The following is a 15,860-nucleotide window of genomic DNA, read 5'->3' as shown; positions in this document are numbered from 1 at the left end:
TTGCTCATTATTTGAAAGATTATTTGTAAAAGTTGTTTTTTAAAGAAATATATCAATAGTCTATAGAGCCGGCTTCTCAACTGTGATGATATGCTGCTTTTTTCATTTCATGTCAAAGGAAACTGAATATCTTTCTATTTTGGACTCACTACAGCCAAAGCTACCGTATTATGACATCACCATTGGCTTTGCTAAAATTTTGCAGACCAAGCAGTTAATCTTTTATTTAGGCAAATAATCAGACGCTTCAGAAATCATGAAAAGTTTTGAGTCGTAGTTAGTTGCAGCTGTCCATGTGTGGGATGTCACTCTGGATTTAAGTGCATGTGTGTACAATGACAAATTCTTAAAACAATGAAAAGTTCTCAACTGGTCTAGAGTGTGTGAGACACAATCAGTGAACCAGAGTCCAATCCAGTAATCCAGCTCATGTTTTCCTGCCCCCGCTCGCTGCTGGGGTGATTACTCTGCTTTACTCCTGCCCAGCTTGGTCTCCAGAGAGACTCACACACACTCACAGCCAGTAGTCAGGCATGTGGGTGCTGGAGCCCACTTTCAGCAGCTAACTCGGAGCAGCTCGGATGGAGCACTGCGGTGTGCTGGAGGCAGAACCTGTGGACTGACAGTATTGTTCTACACTGACCGGAAGCTTCAGCACCCTGTTTTACCATGGAGTTTGGAAGAGTTTGGTCCAGATATCAGAGGACAGTGCTGATCACCATGATGATGTTCAAACTGGGTAAGGCTTCAACATGTGCAATGTACTACTACAGCACAAATGTAAACACAGCACCCTAATACACATATACCATACATGAGAGAAGGAACTATTTTAGGTGGGAAAAAAATAATAACACAGTCTCATCCACAATTGTAACTGTCTCTCATGCTTGTGTGTAAAGTGTACTATATATGTATTCAATCCTGCTGTGCTGCATGGCTATAATATGTTGATATGTATTTAGAGCCATGACAGGACCATGTTGTAGAAGTAAACTTTATGTTATATGCCTGTACTCTCACAATTTCCAAAAAGTCTCCTCGAAAGAATCATTTAATTCCAAATTAGGGGAACATACACTGTGAAAAGTGCTCAGTTGGTACACTTCCAATTTATGTTCTGTAACAAATGACTATCGTGACCTGGTGAGCCTTTTAGTCAGTGCACAGCAGCTAAGTTGAAAATCCAAAAATGTAAAATCACTCAACCATATAGTTTTATATATGGAGAAAAACTGCATGAGTAATAAATAAAGTACCCAATAATAAATGAACAATGAATTACACATTTTACCTGCCATCAATACCAAATTTGCATTCCAAAGTTATTTTTAAGAGTCTTTCTAGGAAATGATTAGGAAATTATGGACCAATAAGATAAAGAGTCACCTGTAGTTACTGTTAATTGCAAAGTTTGAAATCCAGCTTTCAACACTAACTGATGCCTCATCATCTTTTGTATACACTATTGTAAACATGTTAGTGTGTTGGAAGCAAGTGATCAACATAATATATTTTTTAATTAATTTATTTCTCAAGTGTTTTATGTGTCCGTTAGTCAGTCCTTGAGAGACATTAAACCACATTACAACCCAGTGATTCATAACAGATAATGAACAAGTACCTGGCTTCCTTCTAACTCCGTCATGTGTGATAAATCTGTAGCTGGGGTATGGGAGTGTGTGTGGGGGCTTCTTGGTCGACCCCACCACCTTATGAAACCCTGTTGACCCATTTTTCCCGCGCCCTTCATTTGTGTGAAGCGTCTGAAGCAGTTTTAACTGTGGCAGACCAGCAGCAGGGATTGGCTGAGGGTGGCATTGTTAAAGATCACCATAGTAACGAGCTGAGCGTCCAGCTGCACTGCTACACAGCTTTTTTGTCTTAGCTTTGAATGGAAGGAGTGATGGGTTTAAAGGAGCATGGTAAGAGACCTGGCACTCTGTGCTTTTAAGAATTTAAAGATAAATACTGCAGCCAAAAACACAGAATAAAGTCCAAATGATGCTGAGGATGAGGAGAACAGGGTTTGCCTGGGGGCGGCGTCCCAGAGGCTCATCGGTAGAGTGCATACCACTAAGGCTTAGTCTTTGCAACGCAGTGGTCCGGGGTTCAAATCCGGCTTGGAGCCCTTTCCTGCATGTCTTCCCCTCTGTCTCCCCCTTTCACTCTGAATCTCTACTGCTAATAATAAAAGAATAAAGAAGAAAAAAGGCCAAAAAACTAATAAAAAAAAAGATAAATAGCTGTTTAGGAATGAGAAAAAAGACCAGTTGAAGCATCCACTGTGCATGTTAAGGGCTGCTATCTCCAGATGACTAAGTCGAGGAAGATTTGCTCTAATGATAGTTGAGAACTCTTAACCGAAAATATGAAAAATATGGGGGTTTAAGCATCCACAGTAAATGTTTGCAAAGCTTAACCTAGCAATTTAGCGTGGCACTTTCTTAAGGAAAAAAAAGCACTTTACTACTTATTCGAAATTCCTCATTACTCTTGATACCCCAAAAAACATACTGATTATGTGTTCATTGTCATTTTAATGTATAGCTTTATAACTCATTTCTCAAAGAAAAGTTACAAAAAACAACAACACATAATTTGCTCCCAAACTAGACAAACACATTGTGGTAGAAATGAAGCAGTCTTTGTAGGAGATTACACGGGAGACAAATGATGTACGTCTCTCAGTGACTCAGTGTGTAACTGTGACTGATTCAGAGGGGATTTGTGCATTTTTTTTGTATAAAGCAGAGCAGCCACCTGCTGTGGAGCCATTGGAGCACAAAGATGAACTCAGGCAGGGCTGCTAGTCTCTTGTGGTGATTCAATAAAATTCCTCTGAGCCCAACTTGTGCGTTAGGCAGGGGCTTCCCTTTTTCTGTGATTCATAGCATTGCTGCTTCCTCTGCCCAGCAGCGAGACTCTCTGCTGGCTTTGTGTTGCTGTTTTCGTGACTCGGGGTAAACACTTTCTCTAGCTCTCCCTCTGCTTTTGCACCTGCAACAAATGAAAAACTTTTATCTCATTTCAGACGGTCTTTATCTCATTACACATGGTATTTCGAGGCTTACAGGAGCCTCTTAATTGACACAAATGTTGTCAGTGTAACATATTCTCAATGCGATGAACTCAATTGCTTACAGATTCATGCAAAAACACACATTTGCACAGTACTTGTTTTGGGAGGTTATTGTGGTTAAGTTTAGAGTTTAGGTTTGGTAACATTAAAAAGTTTGTTCTCCCAATGTCATAAAGGGCTTAGGTTGCCAACAAATCCAATAGAAAGACCAAATTTTTGAATTGGTGCCACTATGGTGTCACTTTTGAAGTCAATAGGACAGGGATAGCAAGACCCACAATAATCCATCATATTTGAGATTTTCATCAACATAACATCACATCATGTTGGGTAATGTTTCTTGTTATTGGTCATTAAGCAGATCATGGCTCCATCCAGCAGCAGCATATAGCTCAAGTCAAGACAGCTATAACTACAACTTGGTTCCAAAGAAGTTCATATTTAGTTCATATTTACAAAAAACAAACAACAGTTTTAACATTAAATATCTTATATGTCTTTTTACTGTATTCAACTGAATGGAGGTCAAAAAGGATTTGCAAATAATTACGTTCTTTTTCACAGCGTCCCAACTATTTTTGGAATGTGGGAAGTAGCTATTATCACTGACCATACTGCAAATAAAATCTGATAAATTCATTAACGGCTATGATTAGAAATGGCCCAACTCAATGATGTAGTCTGTCAGTGTTTGATAAATCCAGTTAATTTGCACCTGACTCAATGATTCAAATTTGTACTCCTCAACTAGCCTTTATTATTAGCTAGCACACATGCATGACAGTTAAACTTAAGAGTCTGTAACATTTGCTATCAAACACCACACTGTTTCCTTTACACACTGCAAAAAAGGGGTGTCTAAAAACAAGATAAAAACACTAAATCTGAGGGAAATTATCTTGCTGCATGGACAGATAATTTCACTTGACAAGATTTCTTAAATTAAGATTAAATCTAGAAATAAGCATGTTGTATGCTTAAAATAAGAAATTAACTCTTAAAACAAGATAAATTAAAGCTGCAAGCAGCGATGAACTGGCCCGGCCATGAGTGCACTGAAAATGATTTGTTTCTTACCAAGATAAAAAAAAACTTTAGATTTAGTTATTTAGAATAAATAAGAATGTATCTTGTTTAAAGAGTGACCTCCACTGCCCCAATTCTCTTGACCATTGGGTGCAATGACCAGTGTTAAAATTGTGTTTTACACATACAACTTATCTACTGTACAAGCCCAGCAATGCCTGACTTAATTTCTGACATATCTTGCAAAACACAAATTCCATAAAAGGGTATTTTATAGGCCTGACAAACTTTATGTGATAATAAGGTGCTTCTGCAAATGGAAACTAAGCAGCAAGGGTTAAGAAAAAGGTATATTCTACAAGGCTCTGCTAGATGGGTCTATCAAGAAGATGTTTAACTTAATTTTCTAGCCAAGCACACAGCTAATGTAGATTCTCCAGTTAGCCACAAACACCTAGCTTGCACCAGGACATAGTGGAAATAATTCAAATCACATCCAACTACTTTACTATACTTATGAATTGCTTAGAGAGCCACCATCTGTATGAACAATGAAACAAATTGTATGAAAAACAGAAAGCACAAGTCATGGAGGATTTGGGAAATACTAAGATTGTTGCACTCACTGGGAACTTCACTCAGCAATCCTTTTTAGTTACCTAAAAATTGTGCCACTGACTCAGGATACATTTGCAGTTAGCTATGGACATTTATGCCATTAATCGCAATTAGATATTTTGAACAGTTTGGCTCATTGTGTTCTTAAATGCTACTGCATTGGACCTCCTAAACATTAGCCTGCAAATAAATAAACTAACGTGACTAGGAGGCATAAGTCATTTAGATTAATAAACATGCAATGTAGACTTAATTCCATAATGTGACATTTTGCCAATTATGCGCTTCTTTAGAATGGAAAAAAAAGAATTTGATGAGAAAATTTGGTCAGGCTGCTTTTCCTGCCTTTCAATTTTGGTAGTTGGTAGTTTGGCAGATACATTTACCAAGTAGACTCCATCAAAGAGAGATGGAGCAACAGCATTATATGTAAATCTGACCCCCGCTTCATATCGAAGAGCGTCTGTGAGGACTCTGGAGAGCAGTTTGATCCTGACATCATTCTATCTGCTATTAGTCAGTGGCTCTGCTCAGTGTTATTGTTAAACTGAGATGCTGGTACCAGTCAGTGCCAGGGACAAACCCTGTCTGGCCATAACCATGATCTATTAAGTGCTCAGTAATGGGTGAGGGGTTAGGAGGAGCTGTTATCTACTCCCTGGAATGTGTGAAGGGTTGACTGGGTTCAGATGAAGGGGTGAAGAGTGAGGAGACCCTCACTGTCAGCCCTCTCCAACAGGATTCATGAGATTACAGGCAGTACAGGTTAAAGTTAATGGTTCAGAGTAAGATCAACTTTCCATGCCAGTCCATGGAAAGATCTTAGCTTTCTCTCACTAAGGAGGCCAAAGGGAGTGAAAACAATGAGAAAACATAACAGACTATCTCCTAAAAGACTAATCTGTGTGGAAGTTTTGTTTGTTAAGACTGCTTTTCCTTTGTGTCCATTACATGTTGATGAGAAACAGGATAAAATAACACCTTAACACATGCTTTTTTGGTGCTCAGACACATTCAACATTGTTTTCTGGGTTTTTGAAATGGAAATACCCACTCAGCCTTGACAAAAAAGAATATAGTGCTATGGATGCAATGTTAATTAGATCCAAAAATCACCACAACACAAACAAACTGAACAAGGTGGCGGTAACATTAGACCAGCCACTTCCGGGGAGAAAGCATAGATAACAGCTAGATAACACACACTGGCTGGATCACAGGGGGAGAAGTTTTCAGAATGGCTTGGGAAAACACCCTTTTGACAGTAAAACACAAATGGTTTGTCCAGAAATACAGGGAACACTACAGCAAAGATACAGAATTACACAGAAGAAAAAAATAAAAAAATAAAATAAATAAATAAAAAAAATTAAAAAAATGAATAAAAATAAAAAAATAAAAAAATAATGGACCCCTTCTTTAAGAAAAGACGTTGAATCTAATATTATCTACATGGCTTCCTTCTTTAGTCCATGCTACACCCTTCCACAAAGTTTCATAAAACAGACAGACAGACAGACAGACAGCCAATGTGATCTCTTTGGCGGAGTTAATGACAGTTCTGTATAACACATTACAGCTTAGGTTGAAATAAGGAGAAAGAAACAGTCAGTTAACACATTCTGTAGCATTTAGCTCAGCTTGTGAGAAATGGCATATTGATATTGATTTACAGCATTAACATCCTTCACAGAAAAAAAGGCTTCCTGTCACGATTTCAACTTTATGTAACAGTATGCAATGTTATTGTCAAACACATGTTCACACTTGCATATAAATTGATGTTGAATTTTCACAATTGTTCTCTCTGGTATGCTTTACAGTCACATATATAAAAAGGGTAGATATTAAAGCAGCTGGGTGCTGGCCGAAACTGAAATCACCAACTACTGGATTGAGTGCCCTTTGTACAGACTTTCATGTCCTCCTCAGTATAAGTTGTGATAACTTTGGTGATCCACATAGTTTTCACCTAGTCAGCACACAAATGTCAGCACACTCACATAGCAGGCTAAAGTGGTGAACATGTTAATATTACCTGCAAACATATGTGGGCATTGTGATTGTGATGTTAGCATTAAGCTCAAACCCTTGTGCCTAAGAGCTGGGATATACTTGACCAGAACTAAAGTATTTATGCTGTGGAATGAGGAATTGTTATACTTTGACTGCACCTTTTCCATGCAAATGTGATTGATAAATACATTTGAAATGTAATTAAATCAAATTATGATTAAAAGTTAGATTTTCAAAACCATCTAAAGTGGAAAGCCTTTTCTCTAAAGCCAAAGAGCACCAGAAAAGATTTACAGTCATCATAAATTCACTGACTGTGGTCTGATTGCACTTCACCTCATTCTAACACTGTAAACTTCAGTTTAGATTATAAATACTATTCTGGGACTAGCATTCAAATTAAAATAGAGGAAGCACAAACAACACTGCATTTATCTGGATTTATCAGGTATGGAAAGCTTCAACATGGTGGGAGGAGAAGTGAAAGACTGTTGTGAGGAGGAAGATGAAGGAAGTGATAGCATATGCTGTGAGAGGAAAAGGAGTGTGTAAAGTGGATGCAGTGTAAAATGAGAAATGCAGGTGTTGCAGGAAAAATAAAATACTGCTGAGATGTTTTGTTTTTGAAGATGACTTGCCATCAGAGCAACACATTATTTGTTGACAATTTTACACAAAGCACTCTACAGTATCATTTTTCCATGCATTTGTGTGGGTGCTCATCTTGTTAGAAAATACAGGGTGAAAAAACCTGGTTGACACACATGTGGTCCATCTAGCCTAGACTGGTTAGAGAAGAATTTTGAAGCCAGCTTTTGTAATTTTTGAAAGAAAAACTAGCATAATCTGCAAATACCTATAACAACTGAAAAGCTGAATTTAGGAGCAGTAAAATGTATCCTAAAGTCAATAATTAGGGTTTTTCTGCTTCAACCTTACCTTATTAGCTAATGGTAGCCAATGTAAAGTACACACAATTACCCCTACAGGAAGTATGCTTGTTCACTGCAGAAAAGCCAAGTTGTATTTTTTTTGGCCTAAAAAAGTGATTTAAGTTGGTAAACCTTGGAAATATAAATTATTGACATTGAGGGCAATAATGTAAGTTAGCACAGCAAAAGGAGCCAGTTGTCTGCTCAAAAACAAGTTGGTGAGTTGTTGTTACTTATATCTTTAAGTTGGGGTTCACAACAAGGGATATAGTTCTGCTAACTCTTATTTCTTTGTTGTGAAATGCAGGAAAGTTGAGAAATTCATAGCAAAAGCTAGCGGCTAACTGATGCTAGCGGCTAACTGCGGCGCTGCTTGTTACAGCTACAAGAGTAGCCATTAGCGTATCAATGCTAACTCAAAATTGTGGTCGCAACATTAGCTGACATTTCATAGCGGCGTTACAATCGTGCCAATTCAGCATATTGCAGAACTTAGCAGAAGTAAGGATTAAAAGTTATTACAATGTAAAATTATAAGTTAGTACAACTTACAGTTGAGTTGACAAAAATCTGAATTAAGAGTTGAGCAAACTCAAAAACAAAACTCAAAATATTTAGTTTAATTGTCCAACTTAAAATTTTATCGAAGTTTGTTGCCTTGAAATTTTGAATTTACCCAACTTTTCTTTTTTTGCAGTGTTGTTGCCTGCTTGTTGTCTACTCACTCTCAACCAAGTCAAATAATGATGTCTCCACTCACTCAAAAAATGGGAAATTGAACATGCTATCGTCCTGTAAATTGCAACTTGTGGCCATAGACCCTGCTGATTTAGGTTACTACTAGTCTTGCATTTATACTGTGTTACTTTCCTAAAAAGAAGTCTTCATCAACTTGTAATTGAAACATTTAAAAATTAAAACTAATTCCCTGGAAATTCAACCATTAGATACCTTGAAATCAAAGTTAATATTTTGGCAGGTTTCAGCTCAAGAAGAGAGTAAATAATGTCTCCAGGATGTTTAATCCTCTGAAGACCATGAGGGTGTTAAGTCAGATCTATATTTCTTGTGTGCACAAGTTAATAATGGTCAGATAGTTACGGACTGGGGGAAGCATGAACATACACAACATATTTTTGGCAATAAGGCCAGGAGTTGTTGTTTTGCTCTGATCCAATGTGTTTGACAGATGGACAGACTGGTGGTCTGGATGAAAAATAAAGAGGCAACTATTCAGTTCATGTTTAAAACCTAAATTTTAACTTAAACCTAAATTCATCACTATGACTTACCAAACTCCTCTTGAGGATTTAGCTGTGCTGAGGGTTCAGTACATGGAACCTCCACACTGGATGAGATGGAGCACTCAGCTGGGCATGTGACTGTAAAATAGTGCATAGAGGAACAAGAACAGGTTAGGTTATCACTGCATTCATAATTCTTCAAATCTACATACTCAAACAATTCATAAAAACAGATATAATATGTTAAGTACTTGGTAATGTAATGTTACTGTAATGCCACTGCACATTTTTTTTCTATTTTTAATATGTATTTTTATAGATGGGAGTATTTTAAACTCTCAACAATAAGTTCTGATTTGATTTAGTCCACCATTTATTTAATTCATACAAATAAAAGTTCATACAATTCAAAATTAATTCAAATTCAGATACCAACCTGAGGCTGAGGCATGACGTCGCCCTCCACGCCTCCCCCTGGGCTTGCCTCTTCCTGCACTAACCCTTTTAGAGTTCTTAGGAGGGTCTCCTCCAGAGCGTGCTCGTTTCCGCTCCTCAGATCTTCTCTGTGTGTTGAAATGAAAAATTGTGTACGACTGATATTAAATACTGAATAATGAAAAGCCAAAAGATAGGTGACGAATAAAGGAAAATGAAAGGAAACCCCAACATAAGGGCTGTTTCCACTACCGGGCAATACCCGGACTGAGGCGGGTCTCACTCGCCGAAACGCCCCTAATTTGAATACGAGCAGTCCGGAGCGGTCTTTTGTCTGACTTTTTTCGTCCCTGTCGAAGAGCAGGGTCTTTTTTCTCCCCTGAAAAAAGCCTGGTTACTGATTGGGTGGATCACTAAGCAGGATGTGACGTAGTACTCCACGCCACAGCAACAAGCGCCATTTGTAAAAGCGAGCGAAGCAGTGTTGACAACTTAGCGACTTTGTTGCAATTCTTAAGGAGCTGCGGGAACCGGCGGCTCATTAAGAGGAATAAGAACGAGTCGAAGCGGCACATTCCTCCTGCAGCAGTCTCTCCCAGCTGCAGTCACAGAGCCGGCTAACAGTTAGCTCTGTAGCAGTACAGTGTGTATGTGCTGATGCTGCAGGAGGTGTTCACTTAGCGATCTCTGTTTATTTACAACAAGCACCGGACACTCTGTGCACAGTTAGCGATGCCGGTTAATTAGCCATGCTGTTTTGTTTATGATCAGCTGCTGACTTTGTGCACAGTTAGCCACGGCGGCCACAGTTGCATCTCACGTGTTTAATCCATCGCGACGATCGAAAACCATACGTCACCTCCGGAGTCTCGTAAATCCCTCTGGGGGCCTTTTTGTAATGGAGACACGCAGAGTGAGTGGACTTTTGAGAGTGTGTGGCCTGAGACTTTCCTGGTGGCCACTATTCCCCCTAAAGGAAACACGGCTATAGTGTGTTACTGAGGAATTGAATAGCTTTAATGCAAAATGGCTTTGACTGTACATATCTCAAGGGATGAACAGCATTCTTGAAAAAGATATTCCCTCATTTGGTGTTTTAATGATGCAAGGAGAGGGTGTTTAGATGTGGTGATTGTGAACGCCATAGCATATTATTCACATCATTTACAATCAAACCATTGAATGAGCCCTAGTGCCCTGTGCACTTTGTCACCCATCTGTTCAAGTACACAATGAATGAGATATATTAAATACTTACCCGGGCTTCAGCTAGAGTGTGGTCTAAATGCATTAAAACAGTCCTGCGTCTCTCATCTTTGTAGTAGGGATTTTCTGGGTCAGTGGTATATCTGTAGGTCATTGCAACAGACAGACGAGTAATACAAATATACAAACAGACAGATTCTGTATAAAAGACAGAGACAGACAGACAGACAGGGCTAGATAGACAAACAGGTTGAGAGATAGACAGAGGTAAAGATAAAGAGATGGTTGGAAATATAGACAGAGAGACAGATAGAGATTGGCTCTTAAAAGTGCCGTTGGTTTTGTGCTGTGGATGTCGGATGAGTTGTGTGTTGTTGCGTGTTGGTTGGACGTAGCTGCAGAGAGAACAGAGAAAGTTAATGCAGTTACCAAATACAAAATATATAAATATAATTTAAAAATAAATAAAAAAATATATTTTTTATGTAAACATCTCAAAACATTTTCAATGGCTATAATAGGCATTTTGCATGTTCTAGACCAGTGGTTCTCAACCTTTCTTCAGTGATGTACCCCCTGTGAAATATTTTTTCAGCCAAGTACCCCCTAACCAGGGCAAAGCATTTTTGGTTGAAAAAAAAAAAAGGCTTAAAAACAGAGCGCTGTGCCATCAGTGACTGTTTTATTAAACTTTGGAACTGATAAAAACATACAAAATTCAAACATTTAAAAAAACAAACATTTTAAATGTTAATAATCCATGACTAAATTCATTGTAAATATTTCTCATCACTAAAATGTAGTGATTCAAACTAATGTAGTAAAAACATTGACCATATAATCATTTAAAACTATAACTGCTACGCTTCAACCACGACTCCATCTTTGAGTTTTCAAGTGATTGACAGGTGATGCCAGGTGGCATATGACAGGTTGGGTCGAACCATCCTGGTATGGGGGAGACTCTGGGTTTTTAGGAGAATTAAATTAAATAAAAATATTTATCAAATAATTATTTTTAAAGGATTTTTGCATGGATGCTACTTTTTAAATGTATATTTTAAAATCTCACGTACCCCCCTGGAGTGCCTTCACGTACCCCCTGGGTATGCATACCCCCATTTAAGAACCACTGTTCTAGACCGTTCTTTTGTCTCTCACCAGGGCCACTGCTGAGTGGAGAAAACTGGAGAAAAAAGGTGTTATCAAATATTTAACACATATTCTAGTTACTACTCTTTTGTAATCTGATAACGTAATCCTGATTGGCCTACAAGTAATAATTTACTACTCAGTCGGGCCTATATCAATATTGAAATGGTTGCAATGTGTATTTGAATGAAGGAATTGTAATTTTCTGTTGCGTCTTCAGTAATTACGGTAAAAGACAGGAAGTTCAGGGTTGTCCACTTCCTGTAAAACTGTTAAAGGCGCGTAATATCGTCTGTGTTTTCCCTATTAAGATACAGTATATGGGTTTTCCTCACTTTGACTAAATGGCATGTGGAGCAGGCCGGTCAGGCTAAATTAATATTGTCATTCATATTCACATTCATGCAGGTTGGGAAGGAACCAGCCACAGACAGATAAATGTATAATTCACCAACCACTCAACAGTGAATATTGTTTTATGTCACTTTCATATTTGAACAGTATTTGGCACGTCCGAGCCTGCAAAACCAAAATGAGAGAAAAAGACGGCTAGTCGTGCTCCCACAGTCACGTTCTACTCTTTAAAAGGTCGATGCTTCCTTTCACCTGATAGAAATTAAGGCTTGCGCTAGCTTATGTTGAACGTTAGCTAGTCAGCAGGCCTAATTTCACAGTGAAAAATAAAAAACTGTCAAATGTATGTTCCTGATGAAGTCCAAACTATCGACCAGGCTTTGAATAATTGGCCTAATGAATAAACCATGCAAGTTATGTCAAAGAACGGCATCATTAATGACATTTCGGCCACACATGCAGCAGAGCATTATGAGCGCACGTCTTACCTGGAGAGTAGTGTGAGCGCAATGAGCTGGTCCCCGCAGGAAGCTGCTGAAATGTGCAGTCGCCTGCAGGTGGTGCTGCGCGCGACGTGTAATAATGTCCATCTTACAATTAAATGTATCTTACCCTAAATATAAAAGCTTTCATTTCTAACTGTGCTGGCTTTAAAAGGTACAAATGAAAAGTACAAATTATGTTCACATATCTGGGCCAGATCAGCCAATCAGAAAGCTTCAAATTCTGTTTCCTGTACTGTTTGTGGCTGGTCGATTGTTATTATACACATAACTTTCTTTATTTCAATATAACTGCTACAGGGCAGTATTTCGCCATTGACGACATCCGCAATTTAAAACGTTATACCATTATTTATATACGGTGACTACGTCCATTATTTATACAGTCTATGGTTATACTACAAGCTGGTGTCGTCACCACAGCAATGGCCGCTGATACTCATGGGAGCTGTAGTGTAAATTCACGCAACAAACCAATGAAATTACGATATTTCTCGGAAAAGAAGCAGAAATATTTCTTAGCGATGACAACTACACAACTCTGCAGTATCGTTAATGATCAGTATACATTATAATAATAAATTAATACATTCTGACGCGAAAGAACCACTTTTCTGTCATATGTGCCGCCTACACATGAAAACAGTGCTCTTCGGGGACCTATAAATTACAGAAAGATAAGATATTGAATTATAAACGTCTATTAAGACATTAAAAACACATAAATGCGATCATCAGAACCTCGACCGCACAGCTGTAAAATACGTGATGCAAGCACGAAAGATGCTTCCTATTGAAATACATTAGTTTTAAAGTCGTCCTGAGCAGCACAAAATTGTTTTGTAAAATCTTTTCGATGCGCACGAATTAGATTGTTTAATTTTGTGACAGTTTCACGAACTGCCGTGAGACTGGGTTGATTTTTCAGGTTAGTCATATCACTATTGCTCTCCACATCAAGGTCTGAAGTCCCAAGCTGTATACAAACAGCAATGAGAGAAACTTTCATTGTCAACACTGACAGCTGCTAGCTCTGTCATGTAATAAGTTTACTTTCAACACCATCTGCTGTGACCTTAAGTCCAGAGGAAAGAGGGGCTTGTCACCTTTAGCACCATTTATGGTGAAAGGTCTAGGTAGACCACTGTGTAAGCTGGAGGGTAATGCCGCTAAAGCTTATGAGTGAAAATGCTGGTCATCCAATCATAGTGAACAAACGTATATATATAGATATATATATATACGTATATATATAAATATATATAGCTGCAAGACCCTAATCACCCTTTTGTTCATAGTAGCTGACTGTAAGTTGTTTATTTTATTAAACTAACTACTTACAACCTGATTGAGCAAAAAGACTGACAGCTGGAACAGCCAATCCTCCTTCATAATATTTATCCTGAGTATATCCATCTCCATCTGTCCTCAGAAAATGTGGCTTTGTCATCTTTGTGGCTCAAGCACCTTGGAGCCTCACACTTAAAACCTAAACACTTTTGAAAAACATACTTAAAATAAACACAATTATTGTAGTGTTTTTTTGCAATGTTTCCAATGTAATACGGTTAAGTTTAAATGTTCCAGAAGTGGACATATTGCAGAAACCAACCCTGAGATCAGATTGGCCATCCACAGTTTTGAGTGTGCAATGTTTCTTTTGTTTGTAGCCTACTTTTGGAGGCACAATTTTGGTTTTAGTTAGGAGGAAGCTTTTAATTACATTTGGATGATGTAATTGTTGTGTTGTGATTGGTTATGGTCTATTTATGTTAAACACAGGAATGTAAGAAACTGTATTAATACTGAAATGCGATATGAGTAGTGTGATAAATCAATGTTAATCTGGCATGTGCATTTATATACTTGTGTTCACTAGCTAGCTGCTATTTGTATGTATTGTTGGTGCTGGATGCGTACTGTGAGTTTGTCAAAGATGTTCCAATGAAAATAGCTGCCTGTTTCTACTTGAAACAAAGTTAATGGGATAGGTGAGAGTGAACACTCTAAAGAGCTGAGGGGAACTGCAGATTTGGTAAATAGTTTTAATAATAACAGTCAGCAACCTGTTTCACATTAGTCATTTTAGAAGTGTTCTTTTACTAAAATATTGTTAGGAGCAGCTGTAAAGCTTCAGGCTGTTGTAGATGCACAAAACCATGAGGAATGGTCTTCCTTGAATGTACTCAACCTGCATGTACCAGTGAAGAGTCAAGACGTTGTGTGCATCACAGAATGTGGCTTTAAACATAACACAACCAACAATTTCAATATTAAACTTCTCATATAAAATAATATAAATAAAAGCAGTGCAATACACACCCATTATAAACTCAGAAAAGGTCTGAAAAAAGCATAAAACATAAACTGCGTAATTCAAAAGTATAATATACATGAAAAATAATTTGATTTAGACCTGAAAAGTTCAAAGACCTGTTTAATGTTTTAAGTATTAAGTCTGTAACTGAAAGTGTGTTCAAGTGTGTGCATTCAAAAGTGGAGTAGGTTTGAGAGGCTTTGAAGATAGTTTTCCATTCACTACCTGAAAGCAGCATTCCCACAATGAAAACATTCATAAGATACACCCAATATGTTATATAAGTCTTATATCATGCATGTCAAACAATTGTATTAATGATGTGGAATGATATGCCACATTTTTTTCGGAAGGCGTAGCTAGCTCATTTTTAGGAGTATACTGAAGATAGTATCATATGAAACTAGAAGACCTAAGGACGGGTCTATAGAGTCAGACAGGAAGTTGTCTTTTTTGACGATTTTCAAAGCGGTCATGTGACCTCTGACGTCATGCTATCTGGATGAAAAGTAGGCTCTCTGGGTTCCCACAAGTCTCCTCTTTACATACATGCCGACTTTATTACATGCAGTTTAAGGCAAAACACACATTTTTTCTTATGTAGTACAAATTTGCTATTTCCGCCTACTGTATTTGAATATTTGTGCACACTGAGGTCCCTAAATTGGCTTTGAAATACATAAACTGGGTATCACTGGAAAGCTGAGACTCTTGTGGATTCAATGAGCCCAGTCTTCTTCATGTGGGATGATGATGATGTCATCAGTAGTAGCCAGTTCATAACAGTGAGGGCATTTCTTGAGTCTGGACCTCACTGTATAAAATGAGCTGCTGTGACCTCTAGGATAATCACAGCCTCATGAAACTTTAAAAGCTCAAAATAGAGACCTAGAGCATTCAGAGGATGTGCAGCTTTCCTGTGTATATTGACAATAAGGTGGTTTCTCAGCAGTTTGTAGAACAGAAGTGCTCGTC

At 38.0% G+C, this 15,860-nt stretch overlaps 1 protein-coding gene across 1 annotated transcript in view; it reads left to right on the top strand.

Annotated features, from left to right (window-relative positions):
- The first annotated feature begins 572 nt into the window (after positions 1-572).
- LOC131974999 (protein crumbs homolog 1-like) overlaps positions 573-15,860 on the top strand; it is a 40,775-nt gene continuing 25,487 nt past the window's right edge. Inside the window, exon 1 of the mRNA XM_059337519.1 lies at positions 573-739. Coding sequence (XP_059193502.1) covers positions 670-739 — 70 coding nt within the window. The 5' untranslated portion in view covers positions 573-669. The remainder of the gene's footprint in view (positions 740-15,860) is intronic.

This window comes from Centropristis striata, chromosome 7 (genome assembly GCF_030273125.1).
Source record: "Centropristis striata isolate RG_2023a ecotype Rhode Island chromosome 7, C.striata_1.0, whole genome shotgun sequence".
Classification (NCBI taxonomy): domain Eukaryota; kingdom Metazoa; phylum Chordata; class Actinopteri; order Perciformes; family Serranidae; genus Centropristis; species Centropristis striata.
Note: the sequence above shows the minus strand (reverse complement) of the source record. Positions and strands in the feature narration are given on the sequence as shown.